We start from the raw sequence: 21,185 nt of genomic DNA, 5'->3' as shown, positions 1-21,185 counted from the left end.
GAAAGCATAGTCAGGTAAGTTACAAGGATACAGAAATACACTTAACCAAAGGCAGAAGTGGCTTTATTAACTTCAGGAGGAGCAGACCCGAGGACAAGGAAAGTATCGGCACACAAAGGGGCAGTACATAACATCAAATGGGCAACTTCTCTGCAAAGTCAGATGAACCTAACCACCAGCTATCAAAACACTTCCAGCAGGGGCTGGGGACATGGCCTAGTGGCAAGAGTGCTTGCCTCCCATACATGAAGCCCTGGGTTCGATTCCCCAGCACCACATATACAGAAAACGGCCAGAAGTGGCGCTGTGGCTCAAGAGGCAGAGTGTTAGCCTTAAGCAAAAAGAAGCCAGGGACAGTGCTCAGGCCCTGAGTCCAAGGCCCGGGACTGGCCAAAAACAAACAAACAAACCACTTCCAGCAAAACCTGAGAGAATTCAAAGGAGAACTGGACAAACCAGGTTCTGTGCTTGGAGACATGAACTCCGTCTTTCAAAACAGGACAGGTCCCGCAGAGGGGTCCGTGAGGACATAACCCCGCCACCAGCTCATCAGCGGACAGGGCTTACGTCCAGCTAGCTCGCTCTGCTAGTGCTCTCCATGTGACCCACACCGCCAACCCATCCTTTGTGCTAGTTACCTGGACACTGAGCCTCATGGACGTTTTAGCCTGGACGACTTCACACTGTGACCCTCCAGGTCTCAGCCTCCCAAGTAGCTGGGATTACAGACGTGAGCTGCCACACCTGGCTGAGCCCATTTTCTTCTCCCAATCAGTGGAGCATTAACCAAGACGGAAGGCATGTCTGCTCTGCACACCTGACCAAAGGTGAGAGAGAAACACGCAGACCTGCCTAGCAAGCACGAGGCCTTGCGTTCACTATACTAAATGAAATAATGCAAAGGGGAATTACGATTCTAAAAGAAATGAAAAGCTCTTGCTCCAGATCTCTGTCCTGGGTGCATGTGTGAAGCCAAGGCAGCAGATGCGCGTCCCCAAGCATGAGTCCACACTCCTGCAGAGGCTGCGTGCACAGAGCCGACGGGCAGAAGGACGGGGGAGGCTCAGCAGACTGCCTCCTAAGTGTTCACAGGAGCAGCTTCCTGACAGGGCACAGTGCGGTCAGCGCAGGCCGGGCACCTGTGTGTCCGTATGGGAAGCTGGTACACTGACACCACAGGGTCCCCAGGCTGCCTGCTGGGGCACAGGGAAAAGTGTGTGGTGGAAGGACCCCTGGCCCTTTCCTTCCAGGACACCCCCCACCCCCCAATCTCCTGCTCTGCTCCCACTCCTGTCCCAGACATCCTCAGACCTGTGCAGCCGGGTCCTATCCTCACCCTGACCACTGGTGTTCCCGTGAGGCCTCTACACTCCCCAGAGCACGTGGTCACTGAGCCCTGACCACTGGTGTTCCCGTGAGGCCTCTACACTCCCCAGAGCATGTGGTCACTGAGCCCTGGCCACTGGTGTTCCCGTGAGGCCTCTGTGCCCCCCGGGCCCCATGTCACTGAGCCCTGACCACTTGTGTTCCTGTGACTTGGGATACTTCAGAGTCCTGACTCAATACTGGTTTAAAAACGTTTACTTTAGTCCCTAATATAGCCATGTTTGGAGCAGAAATTTTATCCAGTATTTTAAACTGAAGTAATGCCTAGAACACAATGAAAGAGAAATATTTCTTGAATTAATAATGGCAATTAATTAAGCGATGGGTTAGAGAGCTCAAGAACTGTAGGAAAGGGAATAGGAAATGTACCTCAGCACTGCTTGGTACTGATAATACCTGACCAGATCCACCATGACTTCAAGGTTCTGTAGCATCCAAGTAGATCCACTCTGTTCCCATCCCCACAATTCCCCACCACCATTCAACCCTGCGATCCCCAATCCACAGTTCCCTACTACCAACCAACACCACGATCCCCACTCCACGGCTCCCCACCACCGTCCACTGTGATCTCCACTCCACGGCTCCCCATGACCATCCAACACCGTGACTCACAGCATCCGCAGATTGTGGAAGGCGAGGTTATCCATCTCCAGCCAAGGGCCTTTGTCATAGTTGAGGTATTCAATGTCATTTACCACCTAAGACAGAAGAAAACCCCACGTGAAATGGGACCCGACCTCCCAGAGAGCAAGCTTTTCAGTGCAATCTCACCCTCATGCTCTCCTCCACAGGGCCAGCTCCAACCTCTGTGTAAGATTCAAGAACCTGAGTCTATGCAATGAACTAACAACAATCCGTCCTTGAGACAGACATATAATATATAAGCCACCTAAACATTCTGTCATAAATGTGAAACAAATAACCTAAAAACAAATATGCCAGCACCACAAAAACAAATTAGGGAAGGAAATGAAGTATAATTCACTCAGCCGAGAAGCACAAACCAGTATCTCAAAAGAATATTTAGCGCCAGAGCGGCAGAGCTGATCCAGGCGAAGCGTGGTGCTGCCTGCGGCAGAGCACAGCCTTCCCCTCGCGCGGGGTGTGCTGTTCATGCTAGCCGCACTGGACACTCCCGTGGCCAGCTCTGCCTGCAACCGGCAAGCTCAGGACTTTGGGGCTCCAATTCCCTTTGCTCTTTCGTAATTTATTCTAACTCATAATACATCATGTCATAGAGAAGTTCTGCTTCTTATCAAGTAGATGATTTCAATTTTTGCAAACCCATTTTCCTCTTGGAGGAACTGACTTTGCCAAACTAAGACACACAACTCCCTATTTCTGGACTCTGTGTGTTCAGAGGGGTTTGTTTTTGGTTTTGGTTTGTTTTTTTTGTAGTACTGGCTTAGACTCGGGGTCTAACATCTGCAAGGCAGTCATGTTACAAGGCCTGGACTTTGTCTTGTTCTATTATGCTATTTGTTCATTCTTATATTAATATTATAGTGCTTCCACTATTTTACGGTATGGGAAAAATATCCCAACTTACTCATTTTTTTTCCCTTGTCTATTACTCATGAAGTTTCGCCAAAACTCCACAGAGATTTACTAGAATTTTACAGAATGGACAAAGTGGCCACCTTTAATGACAACTTTTTCCCATAAACAAATCCAAGTTTCAATTGTATTATGTGTTTAATAAAAATGCTGAAGCAGAAGATGCCTCATTCTTTGCCACTTCACCATCTATAATTTTAAGATCATGGAAACCTGGGAAGGTGATGGGTTGGGGTAGTGCTTCTAAATGAGGAACTGGGAGCATTCCTAAAACCCATGGGACAAATGATTGACCTGGTTTCTAAGAATCCTGCTCATGAATCAAACGTGAGAGGAATGACCACTTTCAACAAATGGTGCTAAGAAAACTGGGCATCCACATGCAGAGACTGAAATTGGAGCCCTGTCTGTCACCTTGCACCACAATCAACTCAAAATGGATCAAAGCCCTCTACATCAGACCTGAAACCTTGAAATGGCTACAAGAAGGAGTAGGAGAAACATTAGAACTTATTGGCGTAGGCCCAAATTTTCTGAAGAGAGTTGCAGAAGCTAAACAAATAGGAGAGAGACTCAACAAATGGGACTGCATCAAACTAAAAAGCTTCTCCACAGCAAAGGACATAAGTTACTAAACTAGAAAGACAGCTGACAGACTGGGAGGTCTTTACCAGCAAAACAATCGGCAAGGGTCTAGTATCCAGAATATACAAGCTCAAAGAAACTAAATGCCCCCCAAATCAATAACCCAATTAATAAATTGGCAAAAAAAAAATCTCAGAACTAAAATTAGCCAATAAATACATGAGGAAATGCTCAACATCCTAGCCATATAGTACACGCAAATCAAAACAGCACTGGTTATAGTTCGCCCTAGTAAGATTGGCCAGCTTTGAAAATCCCCACTGTTGGTGGGAATGTAAACTAGTACAACCATTCTTCCTTAAGAAACTAAACACAGAACTTCCCTACGACCCAGGGATACCACTCCTGGGCATCTACACACAACACCAGCCAGCATACTGTAAAGAAACCTGCACACCCAGGCTCACTGCCGCAGCACTGTTCACAATAGCCAAGCTATGGAAACAGTCCAGATGCCCTACCGCAGATGAGTGGGTCAAGAACACATAGTAGCACATATATAAATGCAGTTTTACTCAACCATCAGAAAGAATATGGTGTCATTTTCAGGGAAATACAGCACATGTTTTCTCTCATATGTGAGAGCTACATCTAAAATATAAGTGTACATGATAACATACAGGGTTTTAGGTAGATGTACACAAACAACAAACTAATTAATGGGTGGTATACTTAGGGGAGGAACTCAAAGGTGCAACTCCTCTGGACTACTCATGAAGTGATTTTAAAAATAAATGCCATGAAGCAGCAAGGTGTTTTGGGGGAAGGGCCTGGGGACACACAAAAGGAAGAAGACTGAACAAACAGTCATTACACTCATTGTACATTATGTGAAAACTGAACTACATAACCTGAAGGTAGGGATCAGAGTAGGAAAATGGGGTGACCAAGATGCACTGAACTCATAACCTGACCTACAGAACTGTAACCTCTTTGTACAACTACTTAATAGGAAGAAGAATGCCCACTTTCCCAAACATTTTCTTACCTTCTGTGCGCTTTCAACTTCCCTTGTGCTGTACTGTAAAACCTCACATTTCCCACTGTAGGAAAAAGCAAGACCAGGTCAGTGTCAACATCAGGAATGCGTATGAATGAACAGATGCTCAAGTCACCTGCTCCAAGCCCAATCAGCCCACGGTGGAACAGAGCACTGGGGCCAGTGTGCCTCGGAGCCTAATTCAGGACACATGGTAACACGTGGCAATGTGCTCACCACTGGCAAAGACAACAGCAGCTCTGTTGCCTGGCTTGCCTCTCCTGTCTACACCCCCCCCCCTTGCCTCAGGGGGAGCAGTCCTGGCCCCCGCCGTGGACAGAGGTCACCAATGCCATACCTGCACTCTCCACTGCAGCAGGGGCAGGGGAGCCTGGCTTCCCCAGACTCTGCAGAGAGCGGCAGGCATGGCAGGTGGGACAGCCATGGACTAGGACCACCCCCTCCTCCTGCTTCAACCATGCAACTGGTTAGTACCAACTCAGTTCCCTTAGCCCTCAGCCCTTTGTCTGGGCACAGGTAAATCCCCACGAGGTCTCCAGTGGGGGAAAGAAGTTCACTGTTTCCAGTACTTCGCCCTTTTCCTCCTGGGTTTACACTGACCATTCAGAGGCCTGGCTGTCTAGCCAGGAGATGACTGAAAACCAGCAGGCTCAGAAGCTTGGACCTCACCACATGGAGGAGCAGGAGTAGGAGCAGGAGCAGGGGCGGCAGACCAGGGGTGGCCCACCGCAGGGGCGGCAGAGCCTGTACAACTTAAAACTTGAAACCTAAAATGGCTCCTGCTGGAAAATACTTCCTGATTCTAAAACACAAATGACTTAGAAATGTTACGTTATATAACCTTTTTGTAATGGGTTTAAAAATTTTTATATAAAATAGTCAAGTCTCATACTGACTTTCTAGAAGAAAATCTTAAAACATAGTACATGCAATGCTTCCAGCACTTGGTCTTCTAAATATGACAGGTGTCCCATAATTTGCATGGCTGTTATAAATCTGAACAGCTGTTCTGTCAGACAGAATGCACTTCACAATGGACAGAAACCCTGTTTGTCCAAATGCTCAAGACTTTTTGAATTGGCAATAAGGAGAGGGGTCATAATGAATAATATGCATCTGGAGAAGCCAATCAATTCAGCATGTACGTGTCAGCACTCGTGAGCCGGGGCACGCACAATGCTCTGCATAAGGGCCGCCAGTGACACGGCACCCAACACAAGCAGGACAGGAGAAGGCTCCTCAGCTGTACCGTGAGCACGATGGGATACCAATGGAAGAAAATTCTTTCTATTGATTTTGTTCACACAATGCATTAGAAGGGCTTGGCCTGAGCCGCCATTACCTGGCGGTGGTCAGCGTGGAAGCAAAGGTGAAAGCAAAATGAACCAGAACCAGGCCTCAGTGGACACGGCTCCTCGCCCAGCTGGGACACGAGCCAGGCCTCAGAGGACACAGCTCCTCGCTCCGTGGACACCCAGCCATTCATAACCAGAGGGTCTAGTGTGTACTTTTCCCTTCTGGGTGACTAAAGCAGACCACACATACCAACCTGGACATCAGCTGAGGTGTATATGCTACAATTCAGTAATCTAAAATCCCTGGCAAGGATGGCCTGAGCGCTTCCATCCTAAAAATCTCAGACCCAAGTTTACTCTGAAGAATCAAGGAAGCCTCTTTCCCCCAGAGAGGTGTGGTTTTCTGTTTCATGAGTGACTACAGCACTGAAAAACCAGAAAACTGGCAATGGTCATGAAGGTCCCTCTGAGAAGGGCCTTAAGTCACAGAGTGCAGTACACACTGCCCTGCCATTCTTAACAGGGTGCAGCGCTGAGCGGTTTCTGAGTCACCCGGAGTTGTGACACCACCTGGAGGCTGACAGCAGTGGAGCTAGGCACAGATGGACCCCCCCCCCCCCAACCTGGTGGTGTAGGGCACGCCTAGGAAAGTTCTTCAGAGACCACTCGCTCCTGCACCTTTGAGCTGAAGCTTCCAAAGCAGCCCAGCAACCACCAGTGAGACCTGCAACGGGTATGCAGTCCATGACGAGGAGACCAAGTTGATCACTGGGCTCTAGGAGAATCACAGCTCAGCAGCCCAGGAAGTACATGTGGGGAGGAGGGAGCTGTCTTTTAGCTTCCCTGAGCCTCTGAGGTGTATCTGGATGCTAGAATAAACTGAACTTGATAGCAGGACAAAATACTGATGCAGTTTGAGTACACAGAGCCCAATGAAGGAAGATACTCAGCCCTGCTGTTAGACACACCTCATCCTAAGGAAGCCCGGAAGGGCAGGCTCCTGAAAGCAACCGCAAGGAAAGAGGCCATCTTGCCATCTGTGCTCAGGTGAAACCCCTGACTCCTGAGGTTGGGGCTAAGCAGTCTGTGGGAGGACTGGTGAGCAAATTCCTTCTCATCTATGCTTCTGCAGCCAGAGCACCTTTGGAGGGATTTCTGGAACTGGAACTCAAGGGCTAACGACCTCGGCTTATGCTGTGCATTTATAGAGTTCTCTACATTCCCTGGGGCCTAGACTTCAGAAATTGCCTCTTTTCCTGCACATTTGGTCTTAAAAACAGAGCCGAACAGAGTAAAAGAAGCCTACAGGCCACCGTCTTCCATACGGAAGACAAATTTGCCACGAGAAGCGGTAACATCAGCTGCAATGTTTATGGTGAGAAAGTAAAAATTAAAGATGTAAATTAGACCTTTTCTTCATAGTTACTATCCGTGGCTTCGTTTTTATTCACAACTACAGAGGACTCCAGGATTTCAAACCAGGGCACGTACTGGGACTAAGGCAGTAGGAATGACTTCCCTGCAGATACTCCCAGGCCTTCAGAACGAGCACCCGAAGCCTGGATTCAAACTGACTTCCTCTGTGCTCCTAAGCAGGACAGGAAGAGGACGGGGAGGAAGACAAAGGTGCCCACTTCTCTTCCTCTAACCCACTCCAAGCGCCCATGGAAACGCTCATCCACTTCTCCACAGGCACGCTGAGGGGTTCAAGCAGCCTGAGTTCTCTGGTGCTGAAACATGACACGGACTAGAGCTTGGTGTCTTTCTAGCACCATAATGTCTAGGGACATAACAAAACAGGAAAAACACTGGAAAAATAAGCAAGCCAAAAAACCCCACAAAAATCCAGCGGAAACGTCTCCTGCCAGCCTTGCTCACAAGCACTGGCTGAAACACCTGGACAACACCCAGCACGGAGGAGAGACCGCGAGTGTCTGTGGAGAAACTTCAGTCCCACAGCGCAGCGAGGCGCGGGGCTCACCTCATCTCCGGGAGAAAGGTGTTCTTATAGGCGTTCTCGATGTCCTGGAGATAGGCAGTGGTGATCTTCATTTCATGGGGCTAAACAAAAGCAGAAAAATGAAAGGAAGTACATTCAGACACCTGGCACTCTACCACTTGAACCACGGCGCCGCTTCCAGTTTTTGAGTGGTTCATTGGAGATAAGAGTCCCACGGGGATTTTTCTGCCCTGGCAGCTTGGAAGCGCAATCCTCAGATCTCAGTCTCCTAAGTAGCTAGGATTACAGGCGTGAACCCCTGGTACCCAGCTATCCAGACATCATTTTAATTTATCTGTACATATGTAAAATACAAAGACAACCCACAGCAGTGCTTTCTAGCACTAAGCCAAGCACTACAAGCACTGTGGGGTGTCAGGGAAGGGCCTCGGCACAGGGAAAACTGTGAAGCCCTACCCTGGCCCAGCGAGGGCACAGACTCCAGATGCACAGGTACGACAGGGTCAGAAAGAGGCCCTTCTTCATTATAAAGTCTCACTGCCTGTCTTCTGCGACCCTTAGGACACCAGGGCAGATGGCGATGGTGACAGACCAGGGGCCTCTCCCAACGGCCCAGAGCCATCACCCTTTCAGAAACTCTTCCCTCTCCCTCTCAGGTTCCCTCACTCTCTCTCCCCTCCCTTGCTGTCTGCCGTGTGCTAAGTCAAATTCCATTCTGGGTAGCAGGTTTTAGTATTTAAAGCGTCTTAGTTTAGCAAAGCAAGCGCTGCTGTGCTTTCTCTCTGCACCCTGCTTCATTCTATGGCCTTCGCCTGTCCTGCTTGTTCACCTCAGGTCTGCTCTACAGAACACAGCCCCCCACAGAGCGAATGTGGCCTCACACGGGGGGAGGACAGGGAGAAAGACGGCAGGCCCGGGGTTTACCAAGTGGTGGAAATACTCTCGACTGTGATAGTTGCTGTGTTAGTTGCTGTGATAGAACTGTGGTAGTTGCTGGGTTTAGTAAACTTGCTAAAAACTGTTGAGTCGTATGCTTAAACGAGGTGCGTTTAATCGAGTATGAATTACGGCTGATGGAAAGAAAAGAGGGGAGGGAGGTGAAGGGGGTGTAACAGAGCATGTCTGCGTGCAGTGGAGGCGGCCCAGGGAAAGCCGAGCAGGGCGGCTACGCTCCCACGCTGACCGCCAAGGGGACTGGCTTCCTCGGGAGAGCTGCTGGGCCCGGAGCTGTGCTCAGCAAGGCTCCACGCACTCCCTGTGCTCCCGGGGGCCAGTGTGCAGCCGGGGCCCAGGAAATGCCGGGGGAAGAGGCGCCGTGAGCGACAGGGTCCTAAGCCTCCGACACCGGGTTGGGTCCAAGTGAAATAAGATCACATACAGACCGACCGTGAGAGCGCCCCCCCCCACACCACCGCCACACAAATCTCACCCTCAACACGCGTGTCCTCCTGAACTAAACAAGGCAGCGGAGAGAAGTGACCCGAGAGCCAGGACTGCCGTGCTGCCCGCGCACCTCTGCAGGCTCGACCCCTGCCTCAGCACTACGGCGTGCTTGCCACCCGGCAGTCTCAACCGAGAGACGGCAACGAGGTGTGCACGCTACTGTGCTGGGCCGCTAAGTAGTCACAAGAGGGAGAGGCCGTGGGAAGAGCGGGGCAGGAGGCCCCTGCAGCTCCCCGGGGAAGGGCAGGGCGTCAGGACAGACGCACAGGGAAAGCAGCTCTTCACCAGGTGACCCCCGACTCAGCGGCAGGCGTCACCCACGGGGCTGCCTGAGCCCTCATCCCCCTCCCGCCCCCCACCGACTCGGCCGGGACCGGCTGCACGTGCCAGCGGACCCGGTAGGAGCAGTCAGGAATTAGAGCCCCGTGTGCATTCTAAATCCCAATCACACAACAAAGGTGCACAACAGACGCCTAGAGCCCCGCACCCATGACTGGGGCCTGCCGGGAGGTCAGGGGGAAGGTGGTTCCAGGATAAGCCAGGCATGAAGTTTGCAGGACCCTATCTCAACCAGTAGGTAGGCACAGTGCCTTGCATCTGCCATCCCAGCTGGTCGACACCGAGATTGGGAGGATCATGGTTCCAGGCTAGTCCAGGCAAAAAAGTTCACGAGATCCCCCTATCAACAGACGAGCAAGGGGGCTTACTTCTGCCATCCCAGCTACAACACGAAGAACAATTAGTAGGATCATGACCAGCTTAGCCTGGGCACACAGGAAGACCCTACCTCAAAAATAACTAGTCATACAGACTGGAGGCATGGCTCAACTGTAAAGGGCCTGACTACCTGCATGAGGCCCAGTACTGGGCACCGAGGCTGACTTACATCCCCCTTCTCCTGGATCCGCCTCTGGATCTCTGGCACAGGCACGTCGATGTAGATCACCAGGTGGGGAGGGAGGTACTCGCGCATGGTGAGGTTTTTCACCTCATAGTAGTGGTCCACACCTGGCACAGGAGAAAGGCTGTCACTATCGGAGTCTTTCTTAAATAAAAGCAAGCACGCGCAGTTCTCAGAGCTGTGTGCCAACCTGCACATCACCTAGCAGAGCAGAAAACACTGAGCATGACTGTGAGGCAGGGGCAGCCTCCCAGGGGCCCCAGGGAAGTGCCTGGAGTCAGCACTGACTTACAGCCAATGGTGCGAGCACGGGACGGCCTTCCAGGGACCGTGGTACAGGGAGGGTACGGGCACGCTCCAGGGGTAGCTCGGGACAGCCTTCCAGGGGCCGTGGGGCATGTGCACGTGGCAGGTGTAGCATGGAACGGCCTTCTAGGGGCCATAGGTCCTTTTCCTGAGAACTTCAGATGCACACGTACCACAGAGTCAAAAAGAAACCCTTCCATAAAGTCCCACTGCCCATCTTCACTGCAGACAGAGAAGACGGATGGGGGCAGCTCCAACTGCCCTCAGCCATTCTCAGAGAGAATGACACTGGCAACACTGCAGGGCTGGTGGAGGGGAAGTAAGACATCTCAATTCCACCCTGCAGGGCCCAGGGTGAGGGGCTGATGCTTGGGGAATGGTTGTGGGAGCTGTGAGTATCTGCTGTCCAGCACCTGGGCTTCTACCCACAGGGAGAGGTGAAATGGAGAGGGAAGATGGGAGCTCAAGTCTTCCCTGAAGCACTGTGGCATGCCGTGGCGTTCAGTCTCCTGGTAACAATCTCTCCTACAACACTTGGAGAACAGTGCCTCCAGGCCACTATAGAGGCTGGCACGCACGCTCATTTGCAAGTCTAAGAGCTAGTGCACACGTCAGGGGGCTCGTGTGCACATCAGGGAGTTTGTGTGCACGTCAGGGAGCACGTGTGCACGTCACAGGGCTCGTGTGCACATCAGGGAGCTCGTGTGCAACTCAGGGGGCTAGTGCGCACGTCAGGGGGCACATGCGCATGTCAGGGGGCACGTGTGCACGTCAGGGGGCTCGTGTGCACGTCAGGGAGCTCGTGTGTCAGAGGACTCATGTGCACGTCAGGGGGCACATGTGCACGTCAGGGAGCTCGTGTGTCAGGGGACTCGTGTGCACGTCAGGGGGCACATGTGCACGTCAGGGAGCACGTGTGCACGTCACAGGGCTCGTGTGCACGTCAGGGAGCTCGTGTGCAACTCAGGGGGCTAGTGCACACGTCAGGGGGCACATGCGCATGTCAGGGGGCACGTGTGCACATCAGGGGGCTCGTGTGTCAGGGGACTCGTGTGCACGTCAGGGAGCTCGTGTGCACGTCAGGGGGCTAGTGCGCACGTCAGGGGGCACGTGCGCACGTCAGGGGGCACGTGCGCACGTCAGGGGGCACGTGCGCACGTCAGGGGGCACGTGTGCACATCAGGGAGCTCGTGTGCATGTCAGGAAGCTCGTGTGCACCTCAGGGGGCTCGTGTGCATGTCAGGGGGCTCGTGTGCACGTCAGGGAGCTCGTGTGTCAGAGGACTCGTGTGCACGTCAGGGAGCACGTGTGCACATCAGGGGGCACGTGTGTCAGGGGGCTCGTGTGCACGTCAGGGAGCACATGTGCACGTCAGGGAGCTCGTGTGTCAGGGGACTCATGTGCACGTCAGGGGGCACGTGTGCACGTCAGGGAGCTCGTGTATCAGGGGACTCGTGTGCACGTCAGGGAGCACATGTGCACGTCAGGAAGCTCGTGTGCATGTCAGGGAGCACATGTGCACGTCAGGGAGCTCGTGTGCACGTCAGGAAGCTCGTGTGTCAGGGGACTCGTGTGCACGTCAGGGGGCACGTGTGCACGTCAGGGGGCTCGTGTGCACGTCAGGGATTTCATGTGCACGCCAGGGAGCTCGTGTGCATGCCAGGGAGCTCGTGTGCATGCCAGGGAGAGCGTGTGCATATCAGGGAGCTCTGTGCATGTCAGGGATTTCGTGTGCACGTCAGGGAGCGCATGTGCATGTTAGGGATCTCGTGTGCACGGCAGGGAGCCATGCACATGTCAGGGAGCAAGCGTGTCTCACGTGGAGCTGTGCTCACAACAGGGAGCTTGCATGCACAGAACTCACACTCCTTTCTGATGAAACCCTGCTTGTACATCGCCTCCAGGAAGACAAAGTCGCTGTAGATGGAGCGCTCTAAGACTACACCTTGTCCTGTTGAGATAACGAAAACAAAAATTTAAACCCAGAGACATAAAAAGCACTGTTAACTATGAATTTCAATTTGCATAGAAAAAGAGATGATTTACTCTTTGATTCCAGACCAAATACTTTATAAAAAAACTATGCTATTTATAAGTGAGAAATCATTTTGAAAACTATTACCATTTCGGTTTTTGGTAACTTTCTGTGTCTGTGTGTGTGTGTGTGTGTGTGTGTGTGTGTGTGTGTGTGTGTGTGTCCCCGGGTGTGTTTACTTACTTAGTTCATACTGGAGATCAAATCCAAGGCATAGGTTTGTGCTCTGCCACTTGAACCACACCCCCAGGCCTTTAGCCTGTACTTTGTTTTTGAGATAGGTTTTTGCTGCTAACTTTGCTCAGGTTCCTCCTTTCCTTACCTTCCAAGAGGATAGAATCAGTCATGTGCCCACCACACATCTGTTTTTAAACAACAAATTTAGCCCTCCCTGCCCCGCTCCAGTGCTATTTTACTCAACCACACAAATCCAATTCCGGGTCTTTGATTCCTTGCATGCCTCATGTCCCACTCCTCACAAACCATCCCTGTGTCCCAAACACACCGTCCAATAGCCCCGTGTCCCCTGGTCCACCTCTCGCTCTCCCTTGCCCAGGCAGCAGAGGGACACTTCCTTATGGGGCTGAGCACGGAAGCGGCTGTGCTCAAACCTCTCGGTGGCTTCCTCTCTTCTTCAGAGAAAAAAACTGGCCCCTGTTATGGCTTTCCAGGCCCAGTCTCGCCTGGCTTCTTCTCCAACCTCATCTCCATCTACTTCCAGCCTTGCTCTTCGCAAAACATCACAAGTACAAGCAAGTCACCACCATCATACACCCATGGCCACTGGTGCGCGCCAGTATGTGGCTTGAACATAGGGCCAGGACACTCTCTTAGCTTTTCTCGCTCAAAGCTGGTGCTCTACCACTAGAGCCACAGCTCTAGCACTGGCTTTTCTGGTGGTCAATGGAAGATAAGAGTTTCATGGACTTTCCTGTCCAGGCTGGCTTTGAACTGTAATCCTCGGATCTGAGCCTCCTGAGTAGCTAGGATTGCAGGTGTGAGCCACTCGTACCCAACTGATTTTCATTTTAAGAAACAGGTTGTCAGCAAATGAAGTCTGGCATATGTTTCAAAAATGATACTTTAGGGCTGGGGATATAGCCTAGTGGCAAGAGTGCCTGCCTCGGATACACAAGGCCCTAGGTTCGATTCCCCAGCACCACATATACAGAAAACGGCCAGAAGCTGCGCTGTGGCTCAAGTGGCAGAGTGCTAGCCTTGAGCGGGAAGAAGCCAGGGACAGTGCTCAAAAAAAAAAAAAAATGATACTTTAGCAATCCAAATGCTATTCTGTCCACATTACTAAGTGGGTTCCAAAGTTGGAGCCTTGTGCAAAAATCCAAAGCAGACAACACGAGTTCTCAGAGTATCACCAACCAAGACCAGCGTTATACTCATGAAAAAAGTAACAAATAAACGTTAGACTCATGCAACAGATGTATACAGGAGCACATGCTGCAAGGCATGGACATGTACTCATGTATGGGAAGTGAACGGAGTAGGAGGCCATGGGTCCCAACCACATGACTGACAGGCTGCACCTTGGTTATCCAGAGGCCTTACTCTCAGCTCCTACTCCACAAAACCACTCTACGGCTGCTGGGCTGAGAGCCACGGGCAATCACTGCCTCATAGACACAAAGACACATGGTATGGCTCCGCAGTATACCTACACCATGGCTCCTACCACCACTGACAACCACCAGCAGACGCACACCATGGCTCCTCCCATCACCAACCACCAGCACATACACACACCACGGCTCCTACCACCACCGATGACCACCGGCACATACACACACCACGGCTCCTACCACCCTTGACTACCACTAGCACACGCACACCACAGCTCCTATCATCACTGACGACCACCAACACATACACACCACGGCTCCTACCACCACTGATGACCACCAGCACATAAACACACCACGGCTCCTACCACCACCGATGACCACCGGCACATACACACACCACGGCTCCTACCACCCTTGACTACCACTAGCACACGCACACCACAGCTCCTATCATCACTGACGACCACCAACACATATACACCACGGCTTCTACCTGTGACTCAACCACCACCGCACAGTGGCTCTCACCTAAACCAGCAGCACATCTGCTTTCAGTTCTCAGAATGTCTGGGAATCAGGTCCAAAATTTACACTTGATTCTGCTTCCCAGAACTATGAAACAGGCCCCTAGCTGAGCCTTCACCCACATGTGCCCTTTTGTCTCCATTCTCTTCGCCTCCTGATTCCTAATTCCTTGCTCCCAGGCTGTGGACTTCAACTGTCCAAATACACAGCTGCTGGCCACCTCCTCCTCACCACAGGTAAAGTCTAGGAACACATCTTCCCTACCGCATGGGTACCTAGAGGCTTGATTATTTTGCTTCCAATAACCTTTTCAAGGTCTAGCTTCTACCCTGACCGTCAATCAGCCTTCCAGGAGGAGCCCGTTCTGTTACCATCAGAGCTCTGTAGAAGGCACACTCCGTCTTGGTGAGAGCCCACTTCCTTCCAGTCACTTCCACATTCTCTTTCCTCCGTCATCCTGACACTCTGCATTTCTGTGCTTCCGGCAGTGGCATAAAAATTCCATATAATCTATAAATCTCACTCTAGTGCATACACAAAGTACAGCTATCTCTCTTTAACTTTATTCTGAAGCAATGATAGTATGGACCTCCAAAATTTATCATCTTACCAGAGACAGAAGTTACTTCCAGTGAAACTTACAGAAGAACCAGGTAATGGCTATTTGGAGTGGCTGAACTCTAGCACTGAGTTTCAAGGACGTGTCCGCTGCCTGACCAAGGACACTGACCTGTGCTCAACAGGTGCTCCAGGGCGTCTGCGTACTGCAGGAGGCGGTTGGTGTACAGCCAGGACTGCAGACGGTAGCTGTTGCCATCAGTGCTTCTCGGGTCATCATAAAATTTCTCCAGGCTACAGCTGCCGGTCATTTCCGTGTCTAGGGGCTTTCCGTCCCCTGTGGTGTGGTCCAAATAATGTACCCCTGCTTCGGGGAAGTGCTTCATCCCTGAGAAGAGAAACACCAGGATGACGCAGGAGCCGTCCCACTCCAGAGACCTGCTCCGGCTCCAGAGCAGCATGGACTACACAAAACACAGAGCCGTCGGATGCCACTGCTGGGGCTGAGAATGCCGCCCCCCGCCCATGCCCCCACCCTCCTGCCCCGGCTCCGTCAACGGAAAGGGAGCCGAGAGGCACCTACAACAGGGCTGAAGCATGGGAGTGCTGCAGGCCACACTGCACTCCAGCGTCATTCCTCCCAGGACCTCTTCCGGAACCCCACTGTGAAAGTGCACAGCTGCTATCAAATGCCAGAGAAAGGCCTGGTGGACGAACATCACTGCACAAGTCAGCAGCGGTTCTAAGTTTACAACTCTGTCAGTGTGGAGGCTGCCACAAAGTCCACGTCAGACAATGCTCACAGAAGGGGTCTGCGTGTACTGCCTATCTAACTGACCATTAGCAGACTTTAAATATTTTTTCTACAGGATTAAAAACAGCTCTTGAGCATTTAAAAGGTGTGAAGTGCCTATTTTAGACCCGGTTCCACCTGGTCAGTACACAGCAAATTCAACGCAGGACGGGCAGGCACGCAGACGAGGAGCAGGGGGGGCCCAGCCTGACGTCGGTCCGTACCCAGGATGTCTGCGATGTCCTTCGCAAGCTTGCCTTTCCCCGAGCATATGTTGCCGTCCACAGTGATCACCCTGCTGTATTCTGTCAGTTTTTTGCTTGTCTTGTCACCAAGTAAGAAGGCCAAATGTCCATACCGCAGCTTGCACTGCACGCTGGTATGAATCTGTCCCTGAAAGACATATCATACGACACAGCATGACCATTCCGGTTACCGCAGCCATCAGCAACTACAGGTAAAAATACTGAGACCCCTCCATGATTTTTTTAAAAATACACCTTTTTTAGCACAAGGCTCTACTACTTGAGCCACAGCTATACTTCTGGGTGCTTTTTTTTGGGGGGGTGGGGGGATCAGATAATTGGAGATACGAGTCTCACAGTCCTTGTCTGCCCTAGCTGGCTTTGAACCTCAACCTCTCAGAACTTAACCGAGGATTACAGGCATGAGCCACTGAGACCTGAGGGCATTAATCGGTTTATAATGAGCTGACTCCTTCCTACCCTATACAAGCTCCCTACAAACCTGTATGGTGTCTCTTTCTATGCACTGCTAAAGCCTCTGGGCCAAACAAGTGGGCTACATTCAATGAAAACTGGACGGATTGGCAGATGTACCAGTGGATGGGTGGTTAAATGAACGGGTGAATATGTGGGTGGACAATGAGTGGATAGCTGGATGAATGGATGGATAAGTGGTTAAACGGATGGATGTCAGAGAAGAGAGGAAGCTAGGAGATAGGATGAAAATAAAAGGCATTTTTCTGGCCCAGCCTCCTGAGCTAAGCCTCTGCTCTGCACATCCCGGTAAATGCTGTGAAGGCAGCTGAAAGCTAGCAGACCTACAACAGAAGTCTAACACTCGCATCCCCACACAAGGAACATCCACTACCCAACAAATTAGGCACTGTAAACACAAGCGCTGCCGTGGCCGTCTTCTTCCTTCCTGAAACTCCACACTCACAGACTCGAACTCGCCATTTCTCTGGACAGGGCCTCCGTTCCCCCTCTGGCTCAATCGCATCCTCACACTTCTCACCCACACGTAACACACCACCTCCCGGCCAGTCCCACCCCCAGGCTGAGGCCAAAATGACCTCCCTCCAAAATAAAAATTACCAAGCAAGGACAGAGGGATACTATTAAAAGACAAACTAAAATGGCCAACCTATTTGACCTTTTGACAGCTTACTTAGAAATTACTAAATATGCCAATAATCACACGAAAAACTGTTATTCATAGCTACAAAAAGCAAACAAAGACTATGAACAAGGAGAGTATACTTTTCCATGTATCAAACTGAGAATCAGTTGATGTTCAGTGTTAGTACAAGATAGAGTACTCACCCTTAGGAACTGCTAGTGGGGATTAAAGCTAAGGGACAAAGGCATCAAGGACCAATCCTAAGAGAACAGATGGGCATGCAACAATCTACTTACAAGGATGCTCAATGAATACAATTTTAAGTATTAAAAAAATACATAAATAGGGGGCCAAGAATATGGTGTAGTGGTAGAATGCTTGCCTAGCATGCATGAAGCCCTAGGTTTGATTCCTCAGCACCACATACACAGAAAAAGCCAGAAGTGGTGCTGTGGCTCAAGACGTAGTGCTAGCTTTGTGCAAAAAAAAAAGAAGCCAGAGACAGTGCTCAGACCCTGAGTCCCATGCCCCAGGACTTCCCCCACCCGAAGTACGTATGTGTGTGCACGTACATACATACGTACTTCCCAGCTACTCAGGAGGCCCAGATCTGAGGACTGTTGTTTGAAGCTAACCAAGGAAGGAAAATCTGAGACAGTTATCTCCACTTTACCAAAAAAGCTGCAAGTGGAGCTGTGGCTCAAGTGGTAGAGCACTGGGAGTCTCCCTGTAATTTCCTATCCTCCACTCTATTATTTCACTCTCTGAAATCGCAGCATAACTGATCTTTCATGAAGTATTTCCTTCAGTTATTTCAAGTCCCAAGATATATATATATATATCCCTTTTCATCTTGCTCCTGGGCCTACTGAAGTGATTCTGTACTCCCGTTAACTGGCAGTGCCCAGGAGTAAACATGCCGGTGCAAGTGTGTGCAGGGACTAGATTACATAACCATCTTTCTCTCTTCTCTTATGCAACTTATCTCCTAAATACATTCATATGGCTGTGGGGGGGGGGCAGGTACCGGTCCTGAGATTTGAACTAAGAGCCTGGGAAGGCTGCCCTTGAATGCTCCTTAGCTCAAGGCTAGCGCTCAGCCACCTGAGGCACAGCAACACTTTTCTGCCCAGGCTGGCTTTGAACTGTGATCTTCAGACTTCAGCCTCCTGAGTGGCTAGGATTCTGGGTGTGGGCCACCTGCACCCGCTCGTATGTGCCTTTTAATAAGGGTATTACACTCTTCAGTTCGGAATCGAGGATTAATTTAGCACGGAGGTGAAGCCCCTTCGCAGTGTGACAGTTACTTAGCTCCAGCGCCCGCAAGCACAGAGGTTAGGAACTGCTCGGGTGACAGCGGTCCCCCGAGGTTCCCGGTGGTGGATCTGCTTTTCTGGCCCCGTCCCCCCACCCCACCCCCCGCGTCTAGGTGCGTCCTGCTGTTCTCTCATAGGAAGTTCTGCTTCCTTCCGAATTTGGCCTAAATGTCCTGTCCCTGGCCCTTCGGAAGGGCGCGTAAGGTGGCTCCGCGCATTAACGGGTGAGCGAAGCGTGTTCCCCGCCTCTCCTCGGCTGGCGCTGCTTCAGGCAACCGCAGCAGGACTTACCACCGGCGAGCCGGCCCCGCGCCGCAGCAGGGGAGCGACACCTCCGTGCCGGGGGCACAGGCCGGGAGGAGCCCGGTCCCCCGGCCGGCCCACGGCCAGGCCCCGCCGCCCGGGCAGCGGGCGCTCCACAGGGGCCGAGGAGCGGCCTAGAGAGCCCACGCCGGGCAGGGGCGCTCCTGAGGGGACAGGCCCGCGCCGCCCGCCCCCCCGCCGCCCGCGCCGCCCGCCCCCCGCCCCCCGCCGCCCGCCCCCCGCCGCCCGCTCCCCGCCGCCCGCTCCCCGCTCACCACGCGCTGGAGGCGAGCCGCGGGCCCGCGCGCCGGCGCCCGCACCGGGACCAGCCTCAGGAGCCTCAAGGCCATAGCTGGGCGCTCCTCCGGCTCCGGCTCCGGCTCAAGGACCCGAGGGGACGCGGACGCGACGGGGTCCTTCCCCTCCGCCGGCGCGCCGCGGTGACGTCACGCCCAGGGTGTCCACGGCGCCTGTTCAGAACCTTCGGAGGTGAGGCGCGGTGGGGCGGGGCCGGCCCGGCGCACAGCGAGGGAGGGGCGAGGCGAAGAGGGGGCGGGGCCTAGGCGGCGGCCAGAGGCGGGGCTCGGGGGAATGGGGCGGGGCTCTGGGAAAGAGAGGCGGGGCTCGGGGGCAGAGAAACAGGGCTGGGTGGAGGGATGAAGAGGCAGGGCTGGGGATGGGTGGGTGGGGCTAGGGGGATGGAGAGGCGGGGCTTGGGGGCGGGAGGGAGGGGCTGGAGATGGGAGGGGTGGGGCTAGGGGACAGGCAGGTGGAGCTAGGGGATGGAGAGGCGGGGCTAGGGGATGGATGGGTGGGGCTAGGGGATGGAGAGGCGGGGCTTGGGGCGGGAGGGAGGGGCTGGAGATGGGAGGGGTGGGGCTAGGGGACAGGCAGGTGGAGCTAGGGGATGGAGAGGCGGGGCTAGGGGATGGATGGGTGGGGCTAGGGGATGGAGAGGCGGGGCTTGGGGCGGGAGGGAGGGGCTGGAGATGGGAGGGGTGGGGCTAGGGGACAGGCAGGTGGAGCTAGGGGATGGAGAAGCGGGGCTAGGGGATGGAGAAGCGGGGCTAGGGGATGGATAGGCGGGGCTAGGAGGATGGAGAGAAAGGGGTACAGGGCAGAGGGGAGGGGCTGGCGCGGTGGGAGGGGCTGGGGGCGGACTGGCGGGGCTAGGGGGATGGAGTGGTGGGGCTCGGGTGGAGGGGACGGGCTGAAGATGGAAGAAGCGGGGCTAAGATAGAGACGTGGGGCTAGGGGCGGAGAGGCAGGGGTAGGGGATGGAGGGGCAGAGCGGGGGTAGAAGGGGCGGGGCTAGGGTGGAGGGGCGGGGCGGGGAGGGGCGGGGCAGGTGTGCAGAGGCGGGGCCAGGAGAGGGAAGGGGAGGGGCTAGTGCGGAGAGGCGGGGCCAGGGAGGGAATGGGCGGGGCTAGTGCGGAGAGGCGGGGCCAGGGAGGGAAAGGGCGGGTCTCTGTGCTCAGCGCACCGGGCCCCCTGCTCCCGGGAGCTCGCCAGCCCTGCCCGGTGAGTGCCGAGGGGAGAAGGAGAGTTGGGCGGGGCTGGACGCCGGCAGCGCCCCGGACGCGGGGCGGCACCGGGCGCCCGGCTTGGACCCCGCCCCCCCGGGCTGTGGACTCTCGCCCTGGGTCCTGGGGAGCCCAGAGGGAGCAAGAGCTGAGGGACGCGGAACGCCGCCCCTCCGGGTCCCCGTGCAGCCCCCGGCCGGCGTCACCCCTTCCACCCGCCCTCCTCCCCGCCGCGTCCTGGCTCCACCCCCACCACACACTCGGGGCACCGTGATGGCGCGCAGAGCTCCCTCCACGGAGCCTCCTCCTGCAAGCCTGACCGCCTTAGCGGGCCGGTGCGGGGGGGGGGGGGGGCACCTGTGACACGAAGTTCATTTCTGCTGGGTTTTAGAGCAGGAGAGAAAAGTGCATTCCCCAACTGCTGGCCCCTGCCCTGGGGGGGGGGGTGGCCGGGAGAGGGGAGAGAAGGGGCGGCCCTGCTGGCCCCTGCCCTGGGGGGGGGGGGATGGGACCCCAGGGAAGGGGGAGGCAACTGCCTCCAGGTCTGCGGGTTACCCAGGCAACGGGGTGGCGACTTAACCAGGTGGGGGGCATCGGCACGGAGCCCTCCCGGGGTGGACCTGGCCATTCCCCTGGATTTTCTGTAACTGGAGAATGGCAGAGCTGTAGGCAGGGCCCGGTGTAAGTCCTGTGT

At 53.7% G+C, this 21,185-nt stretch overlaps 1 protein-coding gene across 3 annotated transcripts in view; it reads right to left on the bottom strand.

Annotated features, from left to right (window-relative positions):
* Ndufa10 (NADH:ubiquinone oxidoreductase subunit A10) overlaps positions 1-19,408 on the bottom strand; it is a 39,538-nt gene extending 20,130 nt beyond the window's left edge. For all 3 annotated transcript variants that reach the window (XM_048344400.1, XM_048344399.1, XM_048344402.1), the window contains exons 1-8: positions 19,244-19,408; positions 16,209-16,377; positions 15,364-15,579; positions 12,361-12,447; positions 10,176-10,297; positions 7,868-7,947; positions 4,580-4,634; positions 2,002-2,087 (exon numbers count right to left, since the gene is read on the bottom strand). In XM_048344400.1, the coding sequence (XP_048200357.1) occupies positions 2,002-2,087; positions 4,580-4,634; positions 7,868-7,947; positions 10,176-10,297; positions 12,361-12,447; positions 15,364-15,579; positions 16,209-16,377; positions 19,244-19,318 (890 nt within the window). In that variant the 5' untranslated portion in view covers positions 19,319-19,408. The remainder of the gene's footprint in view (positions 1-2,001; positions 2,088-4,579; positions 4,635-7,867; positions 7,948-10,175; positions 10,298-12,360; positions 12,448-15,363; positions 15,580-16,208; positions 16,378-19,243) is intronic.
* Positions 19,409-21,185: the final 1,777 nt, after the last annotated feature.

This window comes from Perognathus longimembris, chromosome 4, assembly GCF_023159225.1.
Source record: "Perognathus longimembris pacificus isolate PPM17 chromosome 4, ASM2315922v1, whole genome shotgun sequence".
Taxonomy (NCBI): Eukaryota; Metazoa; Chordata; class Mammalia; order Rodentia; family Heteromyidae; genus Perognathus; species Perognathus longimembris.
Note: the sequence above shows the minus strand (reverse complement) of the source record. Positions and strands in the feature narration are given on the sequence as shown.